General features: G+C 40.7%; 2 protein-coding genes across 2 annotated transcripts; one reads left to right on the top strand and one right to left on the bottom strand.

Moving 5' to 3' along the window:
• Positions 1 to 262: 262 nt before the first annotated feature.
• On the top strand, positions 263 to 12,633 carry CCZ1 (CCZ1 homolog, vacuolar protein trafficking and biogenesis associated). Its single transcript, XM_042036851.1, has 15 exons — positions 263 to 461; positions 2,092 to 2,189; positions 2,316 to 2,409; positions 2,507 to 2,581; positions 3,596 to 3,643; positions 3,913 to 3,996; positions 5,961 to 6,136; positions 6,364 to 6,445; positions 6,603 to 6,664; positions 7,155 to 7,266; positions 7,855 to 7,888; positions 8,244 to 8,361; positions 9,862 to 10,020; positions 11,055 to 11,182; positions 12,290 to 12,633. Exons 1-15 carry the CDS (start codon positions 360 to 362, stop codon positions 12,343 to 12,345), a joined length of 1,428 nt encoding a protein of 475 aa, XP_041892785.1. The 5' UTR covers positions 263 to 359; the 3' UTR covers positions 12,346 to 12,633.
• Positions 8,243 to 26,616, bottom strand: LOC121668769 (radial spoke head 10 homolog B-like). Its single transcript, XM_042036850.1, is given in 21 exon segments — positions 8,243 to 12,810; positions 12,863 to 13,109; positions 13,111 to 13,206; positions 13,604 to 13,799; positions 14,884 to 14,994; positions 15,505 to 15,556; positions 16,761 to 16,934; positions 17,247 to 17,354; positions 18,152 to 18,300; positions 18,401 to 18,480; positions 18,565 to 18,673; positions 19,387 to 19,576; positions 20,055 to 20,176; positions 20,660 to 20,801; positions 21,443 to 21,619; positions 22,404 to 22,524; positions 23,141 to 23,226; positions 23,774 to 23,947; positions 24,152 to 24,220; positions 24,446 to 24,521; positions 25,230 to 26,616. Coding segments are annotated over 20 exon segments (2,718 nt in total). The 5' UTR covers positions 25,514 to 26,616; the 3' UTR covers positions 8,243 to 12,810; positions 12,863 to 12,907.
• Between the last annotated feature and the right edge of the window lie 312 nt (positions 26,617 to 26,928).

The following is a 26,928-nucleotide window of genomic DNA, read 5'->3' as shown; positions in this document are numbered from 1 at the left end:
GGGAACACCGGGCACGGCCCCTGGCTGAGGGAACACCGGGCACGGCCCCTGGCTGAGGGAGCGCCGGGCACGGCCTCTGGCTGAGGGAACACCGGGCACGCCTCTGGCTGAGGGGACGCGGGGCCTCGCAGCCCCCGGGCGCCCGGCAAGGCTCCCCCGCCCGCCGTTCCCGCGCCCGTCGTTGGGGGCGCTGCGAGGCGCCTGGGCCGGGAGCGCTTCCCGGCCGCTGCTGCGCTTCCGGGGCGCGGAGGCGGAACCGCGGCCGGGCCGGGGCCGCTGGAAGCGCGGCGGGGCCGGTGCCGCGGCGGCCTCGGGCCGATCCCCGATGGTGTCTGGCGGCTGCCGGCCCCAGGCTCAGGATGGCGGCGGCGGCGGGGGCGGCCGGCCAGGAAAAGCAGCTCGCTCCGACCCTCCTCAGTTTCTTCATCTACAACCCCAAGCTGGGGCCCAAAGAGGGAGAGGTACCGGGAGGATGTCGCGCCCGGGGATGCGGGGAAGGCGCGGCGGTCCCTCCGTGCCCGAGGCCGGGCCGCAGTGGGTGCGGGCTCGGCGCTGTCCCTGCGGAGCGGCCCCGGACAAAGGCGGTCGCAGCTGCGGCTTCTCCCGGCCCGCGGCTGCCGCACCCGCACCCGGCATTCGGGTACCCGCGGGGCCGGGGACGCCTGCCCTCCCTGCTGGGGTCTGTCACTGCTGCAGACCGAACAGAAACCGTAACCGGAGGTGTTGTCAGCAGCAGGGCGTATGTTGTAGATGAGGAGCTGGACAGTCAGCAACTGTTTTACTGATGCTTTAACTTTCTCTAAAAATAACTTTCTCGACGTAGATACAATATGGTAGAAAGGTTACCGTTTAGCTTAGTTACATTCAATTTACTGCTAGTGTTTATTCGCCATTGTGTCTCTTAGTAAGGGAAGTTAAGAAGCTCTAGTCACTAGCTTTAGGTAACAGCATATTGCGTGGTTCATGTGATAATCCTGGGCTTCAGTAGTTTTTGAACAGAGCAGTGTACTTACCTGCTTGGCAATGACAGGATGAGGAGGCTGAGCGTGTCCTCAGCACGCTCCTGGGTGACTCCAGAGCGGGGGCAGCTGTTGTTCCTCTGGAGGATGAGGTCCTGTTCGAAGGGACCCTCAGCGAGCTGAGGCCGACTGGGCCGGCAGAAACCTCGTGGAGCTCAGCGAAGTCCCGTGTGTGGGGTGGAATAATCTGGCTCAGCGTGGCAGGTCAGGGAGGACTGGCCGGGAGCAGGTCTGCAAAACAGGACCAGGGAGTCTGTGAACAACAACAGGTCGTACGTGAATCAGCAGCGAGCGCTTGTGGCTGTGGGAGAGAGGGTGGCTCAGCAGGTCCAGCCAAGCCTCCCCTCTGTCCAGCACATGGGAGGTTGCTGGTGGGTGCTGTGCTCCTCCAGGGATTCCCAGAGTAGGAAAAATACTGGCAAACTGAAATAGCCTGGTGGAGAGTCCCTAAGTCAGTCAGGGGGGTGCAGTCTGTGGCGTACCAGAGGAGCCTTTGATAACCTGTATTTGTGCAGCCTGGAGGAGAGACAATGTGGAAAGGGGGCAGAGGGCAGTCTCACCTGCCTAAAGGATGGCGGCACATGATGAAGTTGGGTTCTTGAAGTGAAGAACGAGGATGGATGAAGGGAAATTCTGATGAGATAGAAAAAAAAAATTCTTCACAGTGAAGAGATCTAACACCAGAGCAGGGCTGGAAAGTTGGGGAATTTCCATCTCTGGAGGTATCGAACACATGACTGGACAAGGCCTGGAGCAATCTGAGCTGCCTTTGAAGCTTGCCATGCTTTGAGCTGGCTTTGAAGCTCGCCTTGCTTTGAACAGGCTGAGAAATGACTGGGGCCCATGATTTCAATAACCTTCAATTTATGAAGTACTTTGACATATCATGGGATGATTGACTGCTTAAGTGTGCTTAATATGCCTTTTATCTGTTATTACAGAAGCCTATTTTAGTACAAAATAAAATTCTGCCTACATAATTAAGGGATTAAAAAACAAGCAAACCATGAACTCAATATTCTTTGATTCTGTTAAAATGCATTTGCTTGGATTCTTTTTTTTTTAATTTTAGGAAGAAAAGAAGATTCTCTTCTATCACCCAAATGAAGTAGAAAAGAATGAAAAAATTAGAAATGTGGGGCTATGTGAAGCTATAGTGCAGTTCACGAGGTAGGAAGTCTGATTGCATGGCTCACTGTTTTGGTACAAGCACTGTATTTTCAGTATCTCAGTTGTATGTCTTCTCGTTGTGAGTGTGTATGAATATCTATATCTACATATATTTTTTCTTTCCAGGACCTTTAGCCCAACAAAACCTGCAAAATCCCTACATACACAGAAGAATAGACAGTTTTTCCATGAACCTGAAGAAAACTTCTGGATGGTCATGGTACTTATGCATGTGATATGCATATTCCTAAAACACCATCCTGCAATGTTCTCAATGCATTCTGCATTGTCTAATACCAGCCTGTTCCACTTCCTAGGTTGTACGGAATCCCATAATAGAAAAACACAAAGATGGAAAGCCAGTCTATGAATATCAGGAAGAAGAATTGCTGGTAATAATGAACTTTCCTTTTTTTTTAATGAGTTGTGTTGTATTTTAAGAGTACTTCTAGAAATATCTTAGTTTGATTCTTCTTGAACTGCTGTCAGATTAATTTTATATATATCTATATCTATCTCCATAAATGGAAAAAGGGCAAAGTACTTTTCAGTAAAGTTTAAAGAAGAGCACAAGAAAGAGAATTATCCAGAGAACAGTTCAGGATCATTCCATAAACACTGGTGAAATATACAGCTGTGAGACTTTTAGCTTGGAGTGGCTGAGTATTTCTGAGGATGTTTGTTTAATAAAGTTCTTAAATCTATGTATTTTTATTAGGTGCAAGTATACATGTTACTACTTTCTTGAGACTGCTAGTAATATTTACTAATAATCTGAAAAACCAAAAAAGCTCATAACTATGATGGGATTTCTTGTCCAAGCTGCAGTATCATTAGGTCTGTTCAATTGTATACCAGAAGGGTATTTGGCAGGATGGGATAATAATTAAAAAGTTGGTTGGTTATCCTGCCCCTTTTCATTACAGTGTGCATTACTTTTGGTCCTCTCTGTGTCCTAAGAAAAGGATTGGTGTCACAGGGACTCTATTTGCCAGATAAAATAGGCTTTTTTCGTCTGGGTTAAAATCTCAGCCCCATAAAATCAGCTGTAGTGTCCCATGTTCTTCAGCCTTTGATTTGGATGAAGAGAGAGCTGCCAGAGAGGTTCATTGTTACTGACCACTGGCCTCAGGGAAGAGGACTGTTTGTAACTGGAATCCTTGGCATGAGTTCTTAAAGTGGTTTTGGTACTAAATGTGAGGGGGGAAGGGACTCCCTTTGTTGAAATCATACTTTATAAGTAAGAGACATTTCTAGATGCTGACTGAAAATGCCATTTAAATTTTCAAAGATTGATTTATCCAATTTGTGTCTTAGCTGACTCTTTGAAAATATGTTATGTGTAGCTCAGCCAAAATACTTGTAATTCACAGCTCCTACTGATAATGCTGCTCTCTTTCCTGCAGGACAAGGTTTATAGTTCAGTCCTCCAGCAGTGCTACAGCATGTACAAGGTAGGATTAACACGGGAGGCTCAAGGCCTTTTACAAAACAAGAGCATGAAATACTTCAGTGTCACATAAGTATTCTGCCTCTGTTGCCATATGTACCTGGACTCTGCAAATCTAAATGTTTTTTCACTAAAGAAGGGATACATTTGGATTGATGTGGAGTGTGTTAGGGAATGGGAGCTGTGTTGTAATCTATATTCATAGCCAAGTTATAAGAAATTACTGTAAATGATTACCCAACTCACTGATTTTTTTTTTCTTTAAACTGTTAGCTTTTCAATGGTACATTCCTGAAAGCCATGGAAGATGGGGGTGTGAAAGTTCTAAAGGAGAGACTAGAGAAGTTCTTCCATCGGGTAAGACCTTATTTTTCAGGCACATAAAGTGTGATTCTGCACTGGAAATAAAATGCAAAAAAAAAGTGGCAGCAGTGTGACTATAACACACAGGCAGTGGAAAAGATGTAGAGTCAACACAAAGTATGTGATTACTCATTTTGTCAAATACTTTCTGCTTTTTCTGACGGAGAAGGTTCTTTAAGTGGAGTTGAACCACAAGCATGGTTATGGCTTGATGGAACAACTTAACTGTTGGATCTTTTTTCTGATGGAATTGTGTTCTTTCTTTCAAACTTCTGCTTTAATGTTTGAATTGGTTACTGTGATAACAGTTTGTGCAGATCTATTTGAGTGACTGTTAAAGAATCATTGAGGTTAGAAGGAATGTGGGGAGGTCATCCAGTTCAGCCTCCTACTCAAAGCAGGGTAACACTGAAGTTAAACTCTCCTGCCCAGAGCTTTGGGTGTTGAGACTTGAAAACATCCATGGGTGGAGATTCCACAAGCTGCATGCACAGGCTTAAAGTCCTGTAGTGCTGTGAAATAGAGAATAGTTGAAATTTTTAACTTCTCCCCCTCCTCCACCCCCCAAGTGGAATTAGTAGCCAATCCTGAGAAGGCTTCAGGAAATACTGCATACATCATAACTGGTGTTCAGAATGTCGTTTCAAAGCTGATATTTTAGTGAAAGGATGTAAAGAAAAACCTATTTTTCACATAAAGTAACTGATTGAATAGTCACATCTGGCAGAATTTTGAGTTCCTGCATGAAAAGTTTCATCACACTTTAAAAGTGCCTGCCTGCCCCCATTTTTCTTGTTTGCATGGAAGGAAACAGGACTGCGGTCAGCAGTTTGTGCTTTTGTGGTAGAGATGTGAATATCTGATAACGATGGAGCATAGACACTGCAAAAAGGTGTTTAAAATTTTGTTCTTTTAACAGATTTTTAGAATAGCACAGTGTTGTGACAGTGTAAACTAAAGCACAGGCTTTGCTTGTGGATTTGGGGAGGGTCTTGCTTGTTTCTTTTTAAGACTTGTGGCAGACTCCAGAATAAACACCACTGGCACAAGGAGTACCGTGATGAGCTGGTGTGTGTTTCTGTCCAGACTAAATTAAAAATAGACCTTGGCAAAAAAGGAAGTAAATAGATTTTTATCGCTAAAACAGAGAGACATAAGCTGTGGCAGAGATCTGTCACCCTGTTGGTCTATATTACTTGTGGGCATTTGGTAATGTGAAGTGACTGTAGAGGGAGCCATTGGATAAAGCATCTTTCAACAGACCACTTGACAGTGCATTTGAAATCTCTTGGTAAAGGTTACAGTCTGTCAAGAAAGTGAATAATAGAAATTATTTATTCCATTGCACATTGAAAGCTAATTATCTGTTCCTATTTCTACAGCTGAATCTGAAACTAAATATTAGTAAGATAGGCTTTGCTTTCTTATAGTCTCAAAAGATCTTGAACTTTCCTTAAAAGCTGTTGTCATAATGATTAAATAAAAGCAAAGTGACACTTGGAATCACATTCATGCACTCATACACGGAATAGTTTGGGTTGAAAGGTACCCTTAAAGGTCATCTAGGCCAACCCCCTGCTATGAGCAGAGGCATCTTCAGCTAGATCAGATTACTCAGAGCTTTGTCCAACCTGGCTGTGAATGTTTCCAGGGATGGGGCATTCACCACCTTTCTGGGAAAGCTGTGCCAGTGTGTGACCACCCTCATTGTAAAAAGCTTCTTTCTTATATCTAATCTAAACTGAGCCTCCTTCAGTCTGAAACTCTTGTCCTGTCACTACAAACCTTTGTAAAAAGTCTGTCCCCACATGAAGGAGTGTGTCAGGCAAGCAGCGCTGGAAGGATTTTTTTTTCTTTGATTGTTAGTCCAGATTATTGGGGATTAGACTCAAATTTGTCATTTAAATCTACACCTTGGCAGTTTTCTGAATTCTAAAAGCCAACTGTCATTCTCTCAGTACTTGCAGACACTGCACTTACAGTCTTGTGATCTGCTGGATGTGTTTTGTGGAATCAGCTTCTTTCCACTGGATAAAATGACTTACTTGAAAATTCAGTCATTTATTAATAGGATGGAAGAAAGCCTGAACATAGTCAAGTACACTGCATTTCTCTACAATGACCAGCTTATCTGGTAGGTACTTCAGTAAATCTTTTGTGTGCCTTCAATTTCTAATCCTATGAGTAAGTGTCACAATAGAGAAGCTTTTAAATTAGTGACAGAGTTGGATGAAAATGAGAAAATATGAGTCAGGCTACCATTCAGTAAGAAAGGCATTGGTCTGAGCTAGTTAGAGGAAAATGTGTGGTCCGAACTGCAGCACAGACATAATTTGCTTCTTTTTCCCCACAATGTTCTAGGAGTGGACTGGAGCAAGATGACATGAGAATTTTGTACAAATATCTCACGACATCTCTGTTTCCAAGGCACATGGAGCCTGAGGTAGTTGGGCTGGGGGGTTTTGGCGGGGAAGGTGGTTGGGTGGTTTTGGTTTTTTCTTCCTGTTTACCTGGTACTAAAGGCTAAAATACCAAAGAGGAATCTCTCTCTTCTCTCTGCCTCTAAGCTGGTTTTTCCTGTGTGTTCTTTTTCCCCTCAGTTAGCGGGAAGAGATTCTCCCATACGTGCTGAAATGCCAGGAAATCTACAACACTACGGAAGGTAGGTCCTGCTTTACTGTCACTGCTTCTTCCCCCCAGGGCAAACCATTTGGGAGGAGTGTGTGTATTTTGAGTACATATTCCACACACAGTTCATTCCAGAGGGTTGCACAGTAGTTGGTGCAGTATAAAACTTGACCTCTGGAAAAAAGAGAAAATGCTTCATTAACATTCCTGCATATTTATTTTTCTTCCCATTGTTCTTAATGCATTGTATGATAAATTTGGGAATTGTTCTAATAATTTCTTTTTGGTCAAGCACTCCAGACAAAGGTGTAGATTTGATCTAGGATTTATCTGTTTGATATTCCTCTGTAGTCAGCATGTCAATGAGGAATTCTGTACTTAAACAAGCAGACAACATTATTTTGAGTAATTGTGGGTTTGGACATCCTTAATCATGAGAATTGCAGGTTTGGAGAACATCTGTAAAATTCAAGAAACTGAAATACAAGAATTCATCACCTCTCACCTGTTGAATTATTTTCTAGGTTTCTTACTGGACCTTTAAATCTCAATGATCCAGAGACAAAATGCCGTTTCCCCAAAATATTTGTTAACACTGATGACACTTACGAAGAGCTTCACTTAATTGTTTATAAGGTAGTACAGTTTCCTCTGCAATTACTCCACAGAATTAGGAATCTCTATGCAATGAAGGTGACAATGATGTGAAGTACTTAGGAATTGTATAGACAGGTGCACGAATAAGGCCAGGTTAAAGCAAAGAGACAGAAAACTGGCATTTCTAGGAACAAGCTTTAAACCCTGAATTCTCTTTTCACCTCTCCTGTACCCTGTCCAAAGCAAACAATTGTTTTATTAAAACAAAATACCAGCCTTCAGTTGCTGTAAGTGATTTCATGCCTGGTTTTAGATAGGATTAATCAATAAAACAAACAAAAATTTTTTTTTACATTAAATAGGAGTCTCTTGCAGACATCTTTGTGTAAGTGCATTTTTGCAAGTTGTGTATTTCCCCTAAAACTGTTAACTGGGCTGAATTTTAAAATCATAGCTAACCTTTGTTTTACAAGACTGCAAAAAGATTATCCTGTTGAAGTGTTACCTTTAAAAAAGATTTTTAAATTTCTTCTCACCTGTGTGTGACCTCACTGAAGTATTGTCATTTATTTGAGTTAGCTGAAGTAATCTGCTGTAAATGGTTTTTTTGCTTTTGTTTTGTTCCAGGCCATGAGTGCAGCTGTCTGCTTTATGATTGATGGTAAGTACCTATTAGCATCAATTATTTGCCAAGATTTTATATGCAAAATACTTTGACATGCAGCTTGTTTTACTCTTGAAAAATACTCACATTAATTTGTTACTTGAGTCTCTTTTTCATGAGTGCTTTTATCAGTCTTTCATCTTTGTTCCAGTGGTATAAGTAACTCATTTTACACAATAAAATTTCTAAACACTGCTTCACGTAGCCACTTTTAAAATCACCCCTGAGGTTTTAATTATGGGAGAAATTTGTTCTTGGACTCTCACTGATGTTTAAAGAAAACAACTACAGAAACTGTACCTTCAGCTGTGGGAAGAGAATCTCACCTCTCCCTTTTCTCTGCCTGACACAGCTTCAATTCCACCCACGCTGGAGTTTTGCAGAAAACTGGACAGCATTGTTGGGCCTCAGCTCACAGTGTTGGCATCAGACATATGTGAACAATACAACATCAACAAGAGAATATCAGGGTTTGTACTACACTTCTTTGCCTGTTGCATTCCCTCATTAGTTGGTGAAAAGTTAGGTTTAATGAACTGCTTAAATAATGGTAACATGAGCCCAAATTTTGAAAGCGTTAATGGTGTACTTAAAACAATGCTTGTCTACTTTTCTGTATCTTTAAGAGTTTATGAAGTGCATATTGTTGCATATTTGGGTCTCTCTGAAGTAACAATAGATGTTACTAATTTAGGAACAAATGTTTATTGTCTGGCTGAAATGGGAATTTTAGTGAGTAAATTTAGTTTTAGGAATTTTAGTTTGGTTACAGTGGAAGCTTTACAGCTGAGGACTTTTCCAGAGTTACTGCTTCTTGAAATGTTGCCATGTATAGTTGGTGAGGAAAAAAAGGTATTTTTTGTTTTCTGTTTTGCAGGACTAAGGTAATTACTTGAGGGACAAAAAACAGTCAAAAGAAAAAGGATTTTAATGCTTCATACTTCACTTAGAACTACAGCTGTCTTGCAATAAAATTGCATCTATTTTTTGATAGATTTATTAGCTGGGGAAGCAAGAACAGCACTACATATGGCAACATAAGAGGAATTCAACCAAAGATGGGTGTGTGAGTGAACTTAGTGGTACCATCCCAAATCAGCAAAATCGCACAGGATAGAATAGGATGTGCTTGAAATTGTGCCAATCTACTAAATCATTAAACTTGGGGTTTTTAAATGTCATCTGGGACTGGCTTTGGCAGCTTTAACTCTTTAAAAGTTTAATGCCATGGTGTCCTGAAAACATGATACAGTTCCTTGACACTAATGCATGTGGGTGACAGAGAGCAGGGGTATCTGGTTGTTTGTTAAGGTGAGTGGTGTCATCACAGTATCTCCTGGTTCTAAATAATGCATTGCCTCAAGTACCAATTCTGCAGCCAGTTTTTGGTCAGTCTGAATTTGTTGTGACTTCTACAAAAAATTACAGCTCTAGGTTTTTATATTAACTTCATAAAAGAGGAAATGGAGGAAGACCGCCAAGGCAGGAGTTTGAAAATAGTCTCTTGCTTGGCCCACACAAATGATGGTTGTAACAAATAACAAATACATGAATAGAAGATGACTTATTGCTCAAAGAGCCAGGATCCATTCAAAGCAGCTTGGACTGGCATAGAGGAGAGCAGCAGGAACAAAATGGGGCCAGAGAAAAAACCAGTTCATTAGAAAAATGCAAATGAATTACTACTGTGAAGTGGAACAAGGCCTTCAGACTCCCCTGTGAGTGTTTCCTGGCAGCCTGAGTGCCAGAAAGGGAAACACTGGCTGGTTCTGCAGGCTTGGTTGTCTTTTGTTTTTTTTTAAAGTGTGTTAAAATGAAGTTCGATCCCACAAGTCCCTTCAGTGTGAACATAACTCCAGGCTAAGTTAGCTTTGCACTGGCTCACTACCCAGTTTCTGGGAGGCCTGTGCTTATAGAACATGTTGGTATTCACAAAACACAATTTTTTTTTTCTTTTTAAATCTTCCTAGGGCTGAGAAGGAACCTCAATTTAAGTTCATCTATTTCAATCACATGAACTTGGCAGAGAAAAGTACCATTCACATGAGGAAAACACCCAGCGTATCACTTGCATCTGTTCACCCTGACCTCATGAAGATTCTTGGTGACATCAACAGTGACTTCTCCAGGTAATGCTTACCTATTAAATAGTCTGTAATTCCTACTGTCAAGCAGATTTAGTTGTTTTTCAAAGGAGTGGAGCTTTCCAGTCTTTGTTCATGGCTGTCTGTTCATGTTTGGTATTTTGTGTTGGTCTAGAAATAGTCCATCTTAAAAAAAACCTTCTACTGTCCTTTTAAAAAAATAACTTAAAAGAGGGCCATGGCCTCTATCCAAGAAAATACTTTATCTATTGGAGGCTTCAGAGTAGTCCCAACAAATGGGATGGGAAGCACCAGAGTCTGTCTAATCTGGGAAAGCAGTATAAAGGACAGGGACACCTGCTTCTGCCTGTGTCATACCTGCCCCGACACAGCTGGTGGCCTCTAGGGGTGAGACAATGGATGAAATGCAAACCTTGCAGTTACTGCAGTCCTGCTGATAGAGAAGATAAGTGGCTTCTTGTCAATGGGTATCACGCTGCAAAGTGGGAGAGACCCTCTGTAACTACAAAAGTTAATGAAGATCATGACAATGCTGAATGATTGGGATGCCTGATGCTCTAATTAGCAACAAGCAATTTTCCCACTCTGCTTAAGGACAAGGTTTTAACTTTTCTGTAAATGAAAAAAGCATGTGTCATCATGTTATGGAAGTACTGGGTTAGCGACAGCTTTATAGAATATATGTAGTTGTTGAGCATAGTTTAGGTCCAGGTTTAACAGTTCAGTGAAGGCTTAGGATCACCAACCCATCTCCAGCTTTCCGTATTTGGTCACTGTGTGGCAAATCCTCATTCTGTGAAGTGTGTTCTTGCCAGAATGGAGGAGTTTTCTTCAGAGGACTGGAGTGTTTGGCTAATGAAAAAATTACTGATTTGGGGATGTCCTAAGCAGCCATTTAGGAAGTCTTCGTGCTGGACTGAATGTTGGCCAAGTTAGAACTGATGTTTTCTTTGACACTGCAAAACATTTCTGACATTGAGCTGTTCCTAATGATTACAGATAAAGTTGTTGAAGATGAACTTGCTGCCACCTTCTTTACTTTTTAAAACTTCTTTCAGAGTTGATGAAGACGAGGAAATTATTGTGAAGGCGATGAGTGATTACTGGGTAGTTGGGAAAAAGTCTGACCAGCGAGAACTGTATGTTATTTTGAATCAAAAAAATGTAAATCTGATTGAAGTTAATGGTAAGGTTTGTTTCTTATTACCTTTAAACACAGTTACTCCTAAAATGTGTGTCCCTAGAGAAGTAATAAAACCATCTCATGAGAAATCTAGAGAGGGACTGATCTTTGATAGAGCAGGTGAGTTTGCCTAAGGTTTTGGTCTGCCTACTACCAGCTGTGAAAGGACAGCATAAATATTCAGCAGGCATTCTTAATTATTAATCAGTCATCCTTCCTCCTTCAAATAATAGAGGACAGCAGTGTGAGCTTAGTTTAGGAGTAATTTAAAAAGTGTATTACAGGTGAGAGATGAATATATTTACATCTGACTTTTTATCTGTCAGATCCAGGCGTAGTTACTTACACATTGTGGCTGTCCTGTCAGTGCTCCTCATCCATCGCTATCTTGTTTCTAATGTGGTTTTGAGAATGATTTACTATGACTGAGAGTGAGAATTACCATTAAGATGCAATAAGCTTTTACATTGCTATTTCTCTAAAAATCTGTTTGAATCTTACTTGCAGGAATTCTAGGGCTCTGTTTTAACAGGAGGCACTGTGCTCACTTAGACAATGGGAAAGAATTTGGTCCTTTTCCAGGACCAAAGCCTAGCAACCTACACTTTAAAATCAGGAATGAGTTGCATAACTTGGAAATCTTTCTATAACTGTGTTTCAGCATCAAACCTAGCATACAGAAGCAGCAAATGAGTGTTTCTGTGCCTGATAAACTTAGAAAGTGTTGTCTACCAAATAACACAAAGTGAACGTTTTGCAGACTTGATTTACTGTAACAGAATACCCTAATTCCTCCCTTCTCTGAAAAGGGGGTTATAATATACTTCCTTATGTTAAGCCAAGTCTGCTGCTGTTGCAGTGTCTGGTGAGAGGCCCATCATTTGCACTTAAGCCACTTAGACACAACACAGCTTTCAGGCAGTGGAAGATGTCAGACTTGCCTTTCTCCTACTGAAGACAGCAACATTAAGTGTATTTCTACATTAGAAACTCTTAGGGCTTTTTCTGTTTGAATTTAATTATATTCTCCATGACAATCCCCAGGGTTTTTCTTGAGGAGGTTTCTGTAAAATACCATATTGATGTATCTTTTTTTCTTTTTTTAAACAGAAGAAGTGAAGAAACTTTGTGCAACACAGTTTAATAATATTTTCTTCTTGGATTGATCTGCAAAGGGCTGATTTATTGAAGATGTCAATGTCAGGCACTTGTTCAACATGAGAAGTTATTAGTCATATTATTGACTGGAATAATGACAATAGTAAAGCAATACTTGCTTTGTAAGAATCAAAATTTCTACTAAAATCTGTAAACTGACCATAAAATTTTTAAATTTTAAAAATGTTTATGTGCAAACTAATTAAAAACCAGTCTGAATTCATCTGTACCATTCCATTCTGATAGGTTATGTGAATATTTTGCTGAAAAATAAAACTAATAATTGTTACACTTTAGGAGCATCTGTGTTCATTTGCGTGACGTGACTTCCTGCTAGTTAACCACTTGCCCAGGACCCTGGTGTGAAAGACTCTTCCCTCTGAAACCAGCAATTCTTGTGCATATGGCTGAACCATGCTTCCTACAAGTGAGGGTCTTCTGGGGTTGTTTTGGTTTGGGGGTTTTTTCCTTATTTTATATATATTATATATTATATATATATTATATATATATTATTCTCTCAATTTGGAGAGTACTTTCTGGAAGCTTCAGTAGTTGCCAGCAGAGGATTTATTTATTTAGTTTACATTTTGTCAGCAGGTGCTTGGTACCTGTGGGTGCTGCCTCTTCCTCCTCAGGCTGTGCTGCCTTGTGAGCCTCTTTATGATGAAGGTTCTGTCTTGGGGGCCTCTTTATTTGCCAAGAGACTTCTCTTGGGAGAGGGTCCTCTCTTGGACGTATCTTTCTTTGACCAGGCTCCTCTCCTGGGCTTTCCTTTCAGCGTTTTGACACTCTCTAACTCTGCAAGTGCCTTTTCTGCTGCAGCTGCTTCTCGCCTTTTTGCCTCTTCTTCTTTTTCAGCAATAAGTCTGCGTGAACAAAATTTGAATTTGAGGTACTGCTAGAGGAGGGAGACAGATTTATACTGGCTAAGCAACTACAGCTCTAGTCATAGTATAAGTAGTATGAAGTGTCACAGCGTAGAGAAGCAGAAAGTCTCTAATTACCTCATCAAGTCCAAATATGTCTTAACTGCCTTTCCACAGAGCAGGACCCAAGTGTCAGGAAATACCAGAGTTAAAAGTTTGTAACCTGAAAGCAGCCTGTCTTTGTTACTCCAGCCAGTAACAAAAAGCACGTGAGTTACAATCTGTATGTTACTAATTATACTTGGGTGAGTTTCTTTTCCAGTACAGTATGCTATACTTTCTTAAGCACACTTCTCATTTTTGATAACAGTACTGCTAGACAAGACTCAACACTCACCTTGCCAGCTCCTCAGCTTGGATCTTTCTCAGCCCAGCTAATTCAGCATCCTCCTTTTTTACTTCTTTTATTTTTTCCCTCAGCACTATTTCATGCTCAAAAGCAGGGAAGAACTTAGTTGTGAAAAAGGTTTGCATCTGACACCTCCACAGACTCAATAGCTCGTCTTGTTCATCTTTGTCTTCTTTTGCTTCATCTGCAACATGCAAATTAAACATGTTTATTTAGCAGGGCACTTCAGTTTCAAATGTGGTTTGGACTACAATATTTCAGCTCTGATACTCTGCAAGGGGAAGGTCTGACTTCTGCATGGTACAGAAGATGAAAGGTGTGAGACACTTTGAACTGAAAGTGGGTGGCTTCAGTGACTTGGCCCTTGAAATGGCACAAAAAGACAATGAACTCTTCCCTTTAATCCTGTAATAAAGGGTCTTCTGCAGTAACCTGATGACAGTTCAGTATCTGTGACTCCTGTGCACAGGGGAAGGGAGGAACAAACATGACCACCTGAAAGGACAGAGGTGTGTGCCAGTGTCCCTTGTCATGTCAGGAAACAGGCCAGGAAACAGGCCAGGCCCAGGTGATGGGCCCTGAACGAAGTTTTTCAGATGTGTAACTTTTCAGCCATCAGATTTCAGCAAAAGAGCTGATGACTACAGAGATCCTTGTCTACCTTTGTCCTTGGATTTGAGTTCAGTATCAGCAGAAAACATTTAACAAACACAAAAACCAACCCAGATGAGATCTGCTAATCAGCTGGAAGGAAGATGGTACAAAAATCTAGGACCCTCAACATACCAAAGTGCTCTTACTGATATCTCTTCTGCATGAATGTTGGCCTGTCCTAACATAAGGCCTCTTGTCCCAGCTAGTGGTGGCACCACCACTAATAATAATTCTTATATTAAGTAAAAGAAGCAGGACATAGCAGTAATACATTTTATTGTCCAGGACACTCCACAGACAGGCTTGCAGCTTGAGCTTCAATAGAGTAAATACAAATTACAGCTTATAGATGCCCTACAAATAAAATGTAGCATTTTAAATTTGAGGAAACTATGTAAGTTGGTCTTTAAATGTCTCATTTAATCATGAAGTTTTATTTTCTTATTTTTAAAAATACTTAAAGTTTTTTACAAATCTTTCTCCAGAATTAATGCTCATTTACTGCCCTCTTGTGACAAGCTGAAATCTGCATATACAATTAAAACTTCACAATTCAAGAGCTACAAGAGATTTGTGTGTGTGTGTTAAGTTCTAAAACAGTAGGACTGTTTTACCTGAGAATTCCTTTTCTGGACAGGAATCCTGTTCTTCTTTTACATCCTCATTGGGCAATGACACATCATATTTGCTTTCTCCAGGAGTTGTGGGAAATGAGGGAAGAGTTTCTGATATTGCAAATAAAGAAAATTAAAATTACTCGGCCTTTAATTCTGTGCGTGAAATACCAAGTTTGATCTTCAGCACAAACAAATATAGATTGTCATCTGACCTGACAGCCAGACCTGTGGTTAAAATACTTAAGAAATGATGAAAAGTTTGTTTCTAATGAAGGCACAATGCAGAGTTCAATCTCCTGTTTCCATGCCCAAATGAGTGGGACAGAACAGGAAGAATTAAGGTTTAAAAAGCCTTTAAAGTTATTTTTAAGGAAAAAGTGATAGCTTCTAATTAAAAAGCACAGAAGATTCAGAGATTTCAACTTGCCGAGCTATCTGTGTACAGCAGGTATGGAAAGCTAAACATAAACCTTGCCATAATTGCCAAACCGAATGGAGCTGCCCTCTGTAACTGCAATTTATCAGCTGTTTCCATGATCAGCTCCTGTTTAATTGTTTTGAAAGTTGCAGAAAAAGTGAAAACTTTGTAGTTTTGTAGCCACTTTATACAGTACTCACCCAGTAGAGAAGGTAGACAAGCAAGCTGTGTGCCTTCACAAGGTCTCGGTGGCTGGCAAGAAGTTTTAAATTCAGTTACTAAATGTCTGGGCTTGTGTTCAAATTACAAAGTGAAATCCCAAGTCCCTTTGAGTCATGCAAATTCCCATCTACAAAGCATTCTGCCAACCAAATGCATCCTGCAATCATGCCTATCTCAAAACATTTAAACTGCAGGGGTGTTTCACCTTTTCAAGTACTACCAGGTAACATTTTACCTTTGATACCAGCCAGGCAAGTAGGATTATCCTATTTCAGAGCCAGGGAAAGACAGCACTACAGAGAATGAAAGCTCCTGTTCTTTGACCTGTTCCTCTGTTCTTACATGTTGCTCTACATATTGTTCATCTATTGTTCATCTGCTCCTGAGCATACAGCTCAGCTGCCTCAGAAATGTCATCACTTATGTCTGTACCAATTATACTCCTGCTGTAGCTGCACTAATGAAATGTAATGCAAGAATTTTACCCTCAATACATTTAAATTAGGGTTTTTCTTTTTGTTTCTTTACTATTTTAATTGGACCACTTCAGTGTACAACTGTGTCACTGCTTGCAGTGATGAAATGGAATGGGTCCATAGGGTGGGAACAACTGGCCAAAGAATGGGAAGTGGTGGTGTACAGTGGCACTACTGGCCTACAGAGGCTGTGAAATTATGTGTTTGTGAATACTCTTTGAATTAACAACAATACTTTCATCTTGTGCATAATTCCAAACAATAACAATTCTAATTCATGCCTTCAACTACTCTGTTTACCCAAATTGCACCAGTGTCACAGGCAGCATCTTACAACCTATAAAATTCTTATTCAGAAGTTTAGCAAAAAGAAAAAGAGGACAGCTTAACTGCTGGCAAACAGCAAGGCTTGCTACATACAACAGAATGCCATTTTTACAGGACAATTTCAGACATTCAGCTTAATGCAGGAGAGCCAGATCTTTCACCAGCCAACCAATCTGTCAGTTCCCCTTCAGAAGTACTCTGTGTATATATAGTTATCTAGGAAAATGTGCAAATGTGCTAAAATTGTCTATGCTGATGTTACAATTAAAGGTACCAACAAAGAGAAAAAGCAGAAGGACCCAATCCAATGATTTTTTCATGGAAAAAGAAGAAATTGGTTTCCACGGACAGGAAACAGAACATTTGCAGGGCCTGACTTTGCCCTCTAAGTGGACACATAGTAACACTCAACAGGTCTGCATCAACTTTACCTGGGGCAGAGAACATTCTGTGAGAGACACAGCTGAAGTTTTCCTGGAGAACTCCTTGATTTCAACACTACTTCTTTTCTGATCATCTTGAGCTGCTTTCTCCAGGATCATATCCTCAGTAACATACACCAATGCACATTCAAGAAGAGCTTCAAAAAATTCCAGAAAAACCATCTAGAGTAAAACAAATGCAGTGGTAAATTAGTTCATTTTTACAAAATCTCTCCATTAACAGGCCTAGGTACCTGAGCAAGCAAAGAACTCAGAAGTGCTAGTGAAGTCTCTCTGGCCTCATTTATCTAGTCAAACATCCCTTCTTCTGAAGAAAAACTGGAAACAGCCAAAGCTTAAAACATTCAGGAGGGGATATGATGTGTTACACTTTATATAAGTCATATTGAGCTAAAACACTGCACTGATTTTTGTATTTAAAAGCAATTTTAATTGTTCCTGTAGCAATGAACTATGGGTTTTTTCCATACACACCTCCAGATCCAGGTTGACACCAGTGATATGAGGTAGGGAAGCACCAACTTTGACAAATATTCCCACAACTCTTGAAGCAGTTAATTGTTCACTGAGAAGTTTAAAATCCTGGGTAAGAATAAATGTTACATGTTAACAGCACTTAAGGCATTCCCCACATGGACCTCATCTACCTCCCTTTCAAGCCTGTGCCAAAATTTCTAGTGGTTTCAAATGATACTTCCACATACGTAATTAACAACAGAGTGAAATTCTAGTCCTACTGAAGCCTATGGGAATTTTCCCTGGACTGCAAAAGCAGTGTTACAAAAGAACTTGTGAAAGCTCATAAACAAAAGTATCAAAAAATTACAGTTTTTCCATCTGATTTTTCTTCATGAAAAATTGCTCGGATAAAGTGACAGTACCCAAACCCCAGGCATATCAGTGGGACCTTCATAGTAATCTTGATCTGTCCCCAAATTACTGAATTGTAGTAAACAACCTCATGTTCTTCTTGTAGTAAATACATTATTGAAATGGTTTACTGTGTTACTTCAATAGCTGTCAGTCTGAGTTCTAACAATAGGACATGTTCCTATGTACATTTTATACAGGGGGCAGAGGGAGACACAGTGGGGACCAGGAAAAAAAATATTTCTATTCTTTAAACACATTTGTCTAGGATTTGATTATATGAAATTATAAAGTACAAAATTAGAATTCAATCCTGAAAAAGTGCATAAATACTAGTAAATAACAGTAGAACAACTGTTCCTTTACTGTTCCTTGAACAGCTTGCACAAATAACCTCACTCCTACTTTTCAACTGTGCAGAAGCCACAGGGACTATTTTAAAAGGCTCATACAAATTAACAAAGAAAGCACATCTAATCACACAGAACAAAAACAAATTAGATTATTACAGCCAACATCCAGAGGAATTGCCTCATCTTCACTGTGGGTTCAAATGGAGGCCTGGAATGCGGTCTACAAAAATTGTTGTATATTTCCCAGCATTTGTCAATGTAGCTCATGGCAAAAGATGTGAATTGTTCACCAGAAAATAAGAGACCTTTCAAAATGAATTGGGGAAAAAATAACAGTTACAATAAAACTGTAATGCATGTGGCACTAATTAATGAATTCTGCACAGAAAAAATAGCATTGCTTACCTTGGACACAACAGGCAGAGGGCAGAACATTCCTGGACATCATTTTTAAGAAACACTTACAGAGATGAGGAACTTCGTCTCTATAGATGAAACAAAAATGCTCTTATCTAGGAAGGCTCAAGCTGATTACACTGAAATAAATTTCACTAAAAGATGAAACTTACTTGTACTCTTCATGATAGATATGAAATGCCAGGTGAACAAGGTAGGATAAAAATGTTCTGAACACCAATACCTCATGTGGACAATGTATACTCTCAAATGGTTTATCACCTAAAAAATTAAAAAACCCAAATCTCTACTGTTCTCATGTACATTAAAATGCTTATAGGCATATTGACTTGTCAGCCCTTCTTATCCTCTCCATCTCCACCTATCACAGTGTAACAACACTCCTGGAAGACTCTGACCAGACAATACAGCACTTCCAAATAAAGGTCAAGGGAGAACTGTCCACCTATAGCTGGATCTTGGACAATTCTCTTTCTAGAAATGCACCCACTCAGCATATATAGAAATAGAAGGGGATTCAAAGCTGGAGTTAAACCCTTCATATACTAAGGACACTGCAAGTCTAAAGGGAATTGATTGATTAACTGGCTCTATGGATGAAAAAAACCCATACTACGTGCAAACCAAAGTCAAGAACACTGAAAAAAAACAAAAAAAGATTTGTTTCTCCTACTTCTCTCCCTCTTAAAACTGTAATAGTAATGGCAAGACCAGGGGTGAATATGTATTTTGAACAGATGGCTCTTCAGTGCAGTTTTTTATGTTGTATTTCGATTTCGTATTTTCTCACCTAAGGACCAGAAGTGCCCAGAGATGTGTAAATTCATCCTCTGACAACTCACAGGCACAGAGGTACTGACTCAGAGCCACTTAACTCCCAGAGCTGAGCTGCCAGGAGACCTTGCCACTCCAACTCTCCACAGCTTACTAGTAAAATTCTTTCATTCTAGACCCGGATCAGGAGGAATACAAACCTCTCAACAGCCGATCCATTTCAGCGAGAGTTACGGAGGAGAAATGAAACTCACAGTCCTTCAGAAACCTCCAAAACTGCAGCTTAGTCAGGGTGTAATTGTTGTCAGGAGAATGACCATAGCCTAAGACACTGTAGAAGTGGTAGGCTTTTTTCAGTTTTGAAATATGCATCAACACAGCCAATTCTACCTAAATAAAGCAGGACATGTTTTCAGCATCATCTCAAAGCAAGCAGAGATCAGTTTGTACTGATCCTGTAACAGGGCAGATAATTATTTGACCTTGCAACTTAGAAGAGCATATCCCAGGCTAAGTGTTCACAAAAGCATTACTCAAAAGTAGTTTTAATACATGGGTTTTGGTGACTGATAAAAATAAATTATTATCTGAAAGCAGACAAACCTCAGAGTACCTAAAGCTGGTTGCTCAATGCCTTTCCAGACATGTTAACCTATTTTTAATTGGCCTTTTTTAGTGGAAGCTCAGAAGAGGCAATACTGCCTATTAATTCTTTTTGCTTTTCTGTTTTCATGGCCTTCAGATTTTTGAATAATTGTTTAATAATTTAATAATGGAAAGAGTTACTTTAACACAAATAAACTAGAAATAAAATAATATGAAACACAATACAAGGGAAAATTGCAAGTATTAAACGGTAGACTCTTACTTGTTTCACTTCTTCCTCTCTGTCTTCCACTGGCAACAACTCAAGCAGTAAAGATATATCCAACTCAATATCTGATTTCAGAATAGAAGCCTCTCCCAAGGCATTAATGATTATGGTCTTTTCTATCATGCAAATAAAATAAGTTAGACAAACTAAAACAAAGTTTAATACCTATACACACAAAAAACCAAAACATGTATTATTCCTTCTTACATTACTGACTTGGAACAACAGATTCCTTCATAGTGAGGAGCAGAGATTTCATAACCAACAGCACAACAACTGAAGAGCAATTTCGTCAAATCAACCTCTAACCAAAAGGAAATGCAGATATTACATAAGCTGTGAAACTTTCAGACAGCAGTGTTCCATCCATTACAAGATGTGGTGTGGATGTGTCACTCCACTCCAAGTGTCACTCACAGGAAATGCAGCATGGAAGCAAAAACCATGACCTCCATTTTTATCTAAGTTCTTTGAAGAAATATGTCTGATTCTTGGGTATGTACAAACAGTTTCATGTTACAGAAAATGGAACAACAAAATGCGAACTGAGTAAAATTTGTTTTGTTAAGCAAAGTTAAGTAAAATTTTGTTTTGCTCACCAGTGCCAGAACACCTTCTTGTGCCAGTGGCTCTCTGCTGTTTGGCTTCCACAGCAGCCCCTTGACGAGCAGGACATTCCACTGGATGATTGTCTATGAACTCTCCTTGAAACACTTGACCATTCGGGGAGACAAACACACCCTACAGACAGATTAACATAATGTAAAACAAAGATCGTAAAAAGCAACACTAATGCTCCCAGTCCAATTTCCTTTTCAGAATCTTGGCTAAAATGCAATATATGAAATAAAATACAGCAAAATAATTTTCCTACCCTCTTTTATAATGCATTTTGTCACCCATTAAATAGGTACATTGTTGGGATAAAGAACTGCCTATATATATATTTGAAAAGTTTTTTCCCCCATATAGAAGGACTTGTTTGCACTCCTTAGTTTGCATATGTGGCACTCCACTCAGAGTTTTTGCAAAAGGCTGTTTTATGTAAGAACCTCTCTGTGCAAAGACAGCTTGAAATCCATTAGCTCGCTGTGGAACTGTGAAATTCTGACCAACCACTGCAAAACTCAAGATGCACCTATTGCACTGAAAATCTCCACAGTGAAATGTATGTCTTTGTACACACAAAACACATCTAACCACAGAGTCAACCTGTGTCCTTGGAAATACTCCTACTGCTTTCAGTGGATTCTCTGCCCTTTGTGTGGGGATTCCATCCACACTGCAAACTGAATGTAATTTGCTGTAAAGAAATCTAGAGATCCTCTATACAGAGCAGAACAGTTTGCTCTGCTGTTGTCTGCAGTTTTGTCAATCCTCACCTTGCCATGCTTCTTATCACAAACCCATTCTCCATTGTACGTTGCTCCACTAGGATATATAAACAAGCCACGTCCATGGCGCTTCCCTTTTACAAAATCACCGATGTATTCACTCCGCAGAGGATACTGAGACATATGCATTGCCTTGAAAAACCATGTGTGGGTGCCAAATCCATGCTGAAAAAAAACCCAGTGTGTTTAAAAAAATAGGTCCAGACTTTGGCAATTCTCTGAAATAAAAGCCCCCAGCTAATGGCTGCAGCACTTCAAAGCAGGCACAGAACTACATCCTACAAAGGTGCATGGGAGAAGCACCCAGAGGATACAGTGCATCAACATATAGCTGAGCAAGCTCTACCACAGGACTCCTAAAGTCACCCGCCCTTCCTCCCTAAATCCTTCTCCCACAGTGCTGAACAGCCAGGTGAGGAACACCATGCCACAGAGCCAGGATATTACACAAGCTGGACTCCTTGACAATTTTAAGCAGAGTGAAAAGACAGAGCAAGTAGCTCACATTCTTTTTGAAACAGAATAATAAATGGAAGGAACTGAAAATGCCACAAAATTGTCTTCCATCATAAAACTTTTCCAAGAGGGAACAGTATGGCCTAGTATTTTACAGGTGACACAGAAATAAACTGCCACATATACCTACTGCTGAAGTCATAGCTCAAGCTAAGTCACAAACACTTCTTTAACTTTTTTTTAAATTGAATAATGTTTATATTTTCCACTAGGAATTAAATTTTGATTTTATAAGACTAAATCAAAGCCTTTTAACAATTTTAATATTGCTAACATGAGAATCAATTTATAATAAAGAACATGTTTCTGCTATCTCAACTGGCAAAAATCGTACAAAGCTCCTTTGATATTGCACAAAACTCCCTATTTAGCTTTCCTAGAGCAGTGGACAGATGCTGAACTAAAGAAAGGTTTCTGGGGAAGAAATGAATACCTGTATGCCACACACCCACTGTCCTGTATACTCTTGATTAGCTGCCAGCCATGTCATTTTTCCATGTCCATGTCGTAGATTTTTCTTCCACTGACCTACATAGGTATTTCCAGACCTGTAGCTGCAAAAAAACAACAAAAGTTAATTCACACTAAATTCTATGCTGATCTTATGAAAGGTTTATGTGAAACCTCGTTGCTAATAAATTTAGAATGTATTAAGGCTAAATATAAGCATTAAATTGAAAATTGACTCATTATGACATGGATACAGAGGTTTGAGTAGCCACTGTTTACCTCCTATTTTTAATTTAGAAATCACTAAAAATATTAACCAGCTCCTTTTCCCAAAAAGTCTTTGCCATAGCTATTAAAAATATTTGTTTATATGTAACTCTATAGATAAGTGATTTACTCATAAGGCACCTCCATCTGCTCAAATCAATTGAGTGTGTTTGGTTTTAAATCTTGAATTGTGGTTAACCACAGCTGATTTGGGATTTTGTCTTTACCTATTGTTTTGTGCAAATGGTCAGTAGAAACACTGCACACAAAAATAAACTTAAAAGAAAGCTTTGTTATCACAAAGCACTTTGTACATTTTTTATTCCACTGCAGAAGGTACACACTACTATGAAATGACAGCATTTGTACCCCTTTTAAACAACACAAGAAACTGTAACATAAGACACATAAAATAAAAAATGTGAGGGTAAGAACAAGTGTTATCATATTTACCGTCTCAATCCCTGTCCTTCTCTGACATTATTTACCCATTCACCTGAATACCAGGAGGTATGTTCCTCATCATAATAAATTACACCCTGAAACAAAGAATTTAGTCAATTTAAATACCTAAATATTCATCTACATGAATAAAACACCACATACAAATTATATGACACTTGTAATCACGTTCTAATACTTAAGAGTCACTTTGATTCACTGTACTGAAAGCAACTGAAGGGATACAATTAAATTAAAAAAGCAACCTCTTTTGATTAATATTAGGTAAGACCTTAGAAAACACCAAGTGTTCAAAAGAAAAATCCTATTACATTACATCAAAGTCTACCATGTTTCACAAACCCCTTGGAAATACTTTAAGAGAGCTAACCTTGGCATCTTAATTACAGTGCTCACTCTGAGGTAGATCAGTTTTCTGACCCATTCAGAATTTTACTTCCAACAGTAGGTCTACAGTATTAACTGTATTCACAACCTCAGAAAAACTCCCCAGGAGAAACAAATCTCCACAGAGCATAAGACCATGCAACAGAACAAAATACTTTTGCAAAATCTTTGCACAGTAACACTTGCTAGTTTTGAAGGCATCACCCGAGCCCACACTCTCATTTAGTTGTTACTGACCTTTCCATGTCTTTTGCCATTGCACCAATCACCATGGTAAGAAATTGGACGAGTACCACTCCTAAAAAATCCATATCCATGCCTAAGTCCATCTTTGATTGATCCTTCGTAAACACTGCCATCACTCCAGGTATAACGGCCACCAAGCATCTGCACATTCTTAATAAATGTTCCCTGAAAGATTAAATTACAACATTAAAAACTAAGACTCTGTTCCCCAGCTTCCTGGGACAAGTCAGGCTTGTGATTGAAATTGCTGTCACAGCTCCGCAGTCACCACCTGTACTGTACCAATTACTGCAACTTCTCTACTTTCCTTCAGTTTGCACATCTAACTTGGTGCAACTGTGTTCAGTTATAACTTAAATTGTGCTTTACCTCGTACTTTACTCCATCAGCCCACGTGTAAGTCCCCTGTCCATCCATACGTCCTTCAGAAAATAGACCCTTCAAAATGAAGAGAATAGCATCATTTGCAGATTTATTCTTACCCCAGCTGAAGCCTACAGCAACTGTAAGGTTTCAAAAGAATGACATGTTAATTCCCCTCCAACTACTGGTTTCAAATCAAGAGTTTTATTGCCAGAAGTTAACAGAGCTTTCAATGCTTCTCAGTGCTCTTGAGAGAGAACTTATTCCACTACTATCTTTTTTTTAAATTTATACACTCACCTTGTATGTATTTCCTCCCTCAAAACATATAAATCCTTCACCCTCATAGAATCCATCAACTTCTTCACCTTCATAGCTACAAAGAAAACAAACTAAAGATGAAGATTTCAAGTCACTGCTAATAGATCTAAATCACATATAATAAATGACCTTTGATTTACCACAGTCTACACAGAGGTCAGCTGTTGCATCTTGTGTAGAATAATGAACTACAAGAAAATTTCCAATTTTTTTGAACCTTCCTTGTAATATTCCATGTAATTTTTGTGTTGCCTCAGACCCATAATTCCACCAATTAAGGAAAGAAATCACATTGGTAGCATTTACTACCTTACAGCCAGGCATGCTGGAATATGAAAATTACATATAGTTCTCTTGAAATACAAAAGGATTTTGTTAACATCGCCATTCACCTGCTTCCTCAGTTTTGGATATTCCGAAGGGATATGAGCAGCCCTAAGCATTAAAAGGCAGCAGCAGCAACTAAAGATTACATGATATATTTTCTTCATCATCTATATATTTTAACAAAACTTCATTGAAGGTGAACAAGCTAAAACAATGAGGGTTTTCGCAGACAGAGAGCATGAGCAGCACTCTAGTATGCAAGAAGGCAGCAGAATTCCACATGTATGTCTCCTAAGGTGTCACTGCTACTAGGTCTGAATAACCTGATTTTCTGCTTCAAATAAAGAGTCAAATCTGTGTTTGTATGACACTGGCTACAGCAGAGATACTTAAATGAGAGTTCTTGACTTCACTGCTGTATTTGAAAGAAGTTTACCTTTTTATAATCACTTGAGCAAGAATAGGCTCCTCGTGGAACGGGGGAACAGGCTGGACTGGTGGTTCCTCTACCTCTACCTCTTTGTCTGGTGCCTCTGGAATTGCCCGAGTTTCTTCACTCACTGACTCATTCTGCAAATCTGGCTGCGTTGTTAAGCTACTCTCAGCTGTAGGACCTATAGATTCTTCTGACTTCTCACCAGCTTCCTTCTTACCATCTTTCTTGGCATCTTTCTTCTTGACATCTTTCTTCTTGACATCTTTCTTCTTGCCTTTTGGCATAGCTACTGAACTGTCTCAGTGTGTATTTTCCTTCTGAAAAATGAAAATTTACTTCTCTCTTATATAAGTATTTTTACCTCATAAACTAGTTAAAAAACCCAAAACACAGACAACTAAAAAAAAAAATAAATCAGTATTTCTGTCATTATATGTTCATGTATTTAAGTTACTTCTGTAACAGCAGTTCCTCAAGGCAGGCGTGGCAGCTTGTGGCAGGGAGGCCACAGGGTAAACAGGGAGCAATGTCTGTGAATTACCTCCAAGTCTTCCATCAAAACCACTGTGATGGAAGTGTTGTCAGCAGACTTGCCACATGGAGATCACCTTTACTCGATTTTTAAGTGTCTATTAGATTTAATTACATGGAAAAGTTGAAAGCCATTTCTCAAAGATATGCATTCAGCAAGTCCTTGGAAGATACAGCTGCACTACTGTGATTGATTTAATTTGCCTTCCAAGTTATGAGTTGCAGATTGAACCACAGCACAGCGTAACCACTCTAGCTTGTAGTTATTTTGCCAGCTGAGAGCTACCTGAAGGTTACAGGACTGCCAGTACCACAGCCGGGTATCACCGCTTGGCAGCGCAGGAACCCAGCCCGCCAATGCTGCAGTGGCGAGGGCTGGCAGGGACAGCCTCAGGCCCGCGCCGGGTTCTCAGCACCGCCGGGTGACCGCAGCCCCGGCACCTGAGCGGGGGAGGACGGGGGAAGGCCGGTGCCAAGCCCGTCCCACGGAACGGCGCGGCCAGGCGGGTGCCGAGCCCTTGCTGAGGGACAGCGGGGCCGAGCCCTTACCGAGCCCTGGCTGAGGAACGGCGGGGCCGGGGCCGGGCCCGTGCGGAGCCCTTACCGAGCCCTGGCTGAGGGACAGCGGGGCCTGGTCCGTGCGGAGCCCTTACCGAGCCCTGGCTGAGGGACGGCGGGGCCGACCCCTTACGGAGCCCTCACCGAGCCCAGGCTGAGGGACGGCGGGGCCGAGCCCTTACCGAGCCCTGGCTGAGGGACGGCGGGGCCGACCCCTTACGGAGCCCTCACCGAGCCCAGGCTGAGGGACGGCGGGGCCGAGCCCTTACGGAGCCCTCACCGAGCCCGCGCCGAGCGCCTCCGGCCCGCGCAGGCGCAGTGCGGCGGCGCTGCCGTAGCCATGACAACGCCGCCGCGGGCCCAGGGCCCCGCCGGGCCGGTTCCCACCCGGGCAGAACAGGACTGCGGAATCGCGGCTCCGCACGCAACACCAACAATTGGTTGAAGGTTCTTGGCCACAGCCGTGCCGGGTAGCATGGGCACGCTCAGCCACGCTGCTCCGAGAAGCGGCATGGACGGCTTTGAGCACTGGAGGAACAGCAGCAGCATCACGGCCACCCCTCCATCAGCAGCAAATGGAGTGTGAAGAGAACATAACCCATAAACACAG

Source organism: Corvus kubaryi, unplaced genomic scaffold, assembly GCF_017639235.1.
Source record: "Corvus kubaryi isolate FWS band 111438036 unplaced genomic scaffold, C.kubaryi_AGA036_p1.0 37387, whole genome shotgun sequence".
Lineage (NCBI taxonomy): Eukaryota > Metazoa > Chordata > Aves > Passeriformes > Corvidae > Corvus > Corvus kubaryi.
The sequence above is the reverse complement of the archived record's forward strand: the minus strand, read 5'-3'. Positions and strand labels throughout refer to the sequence as shown.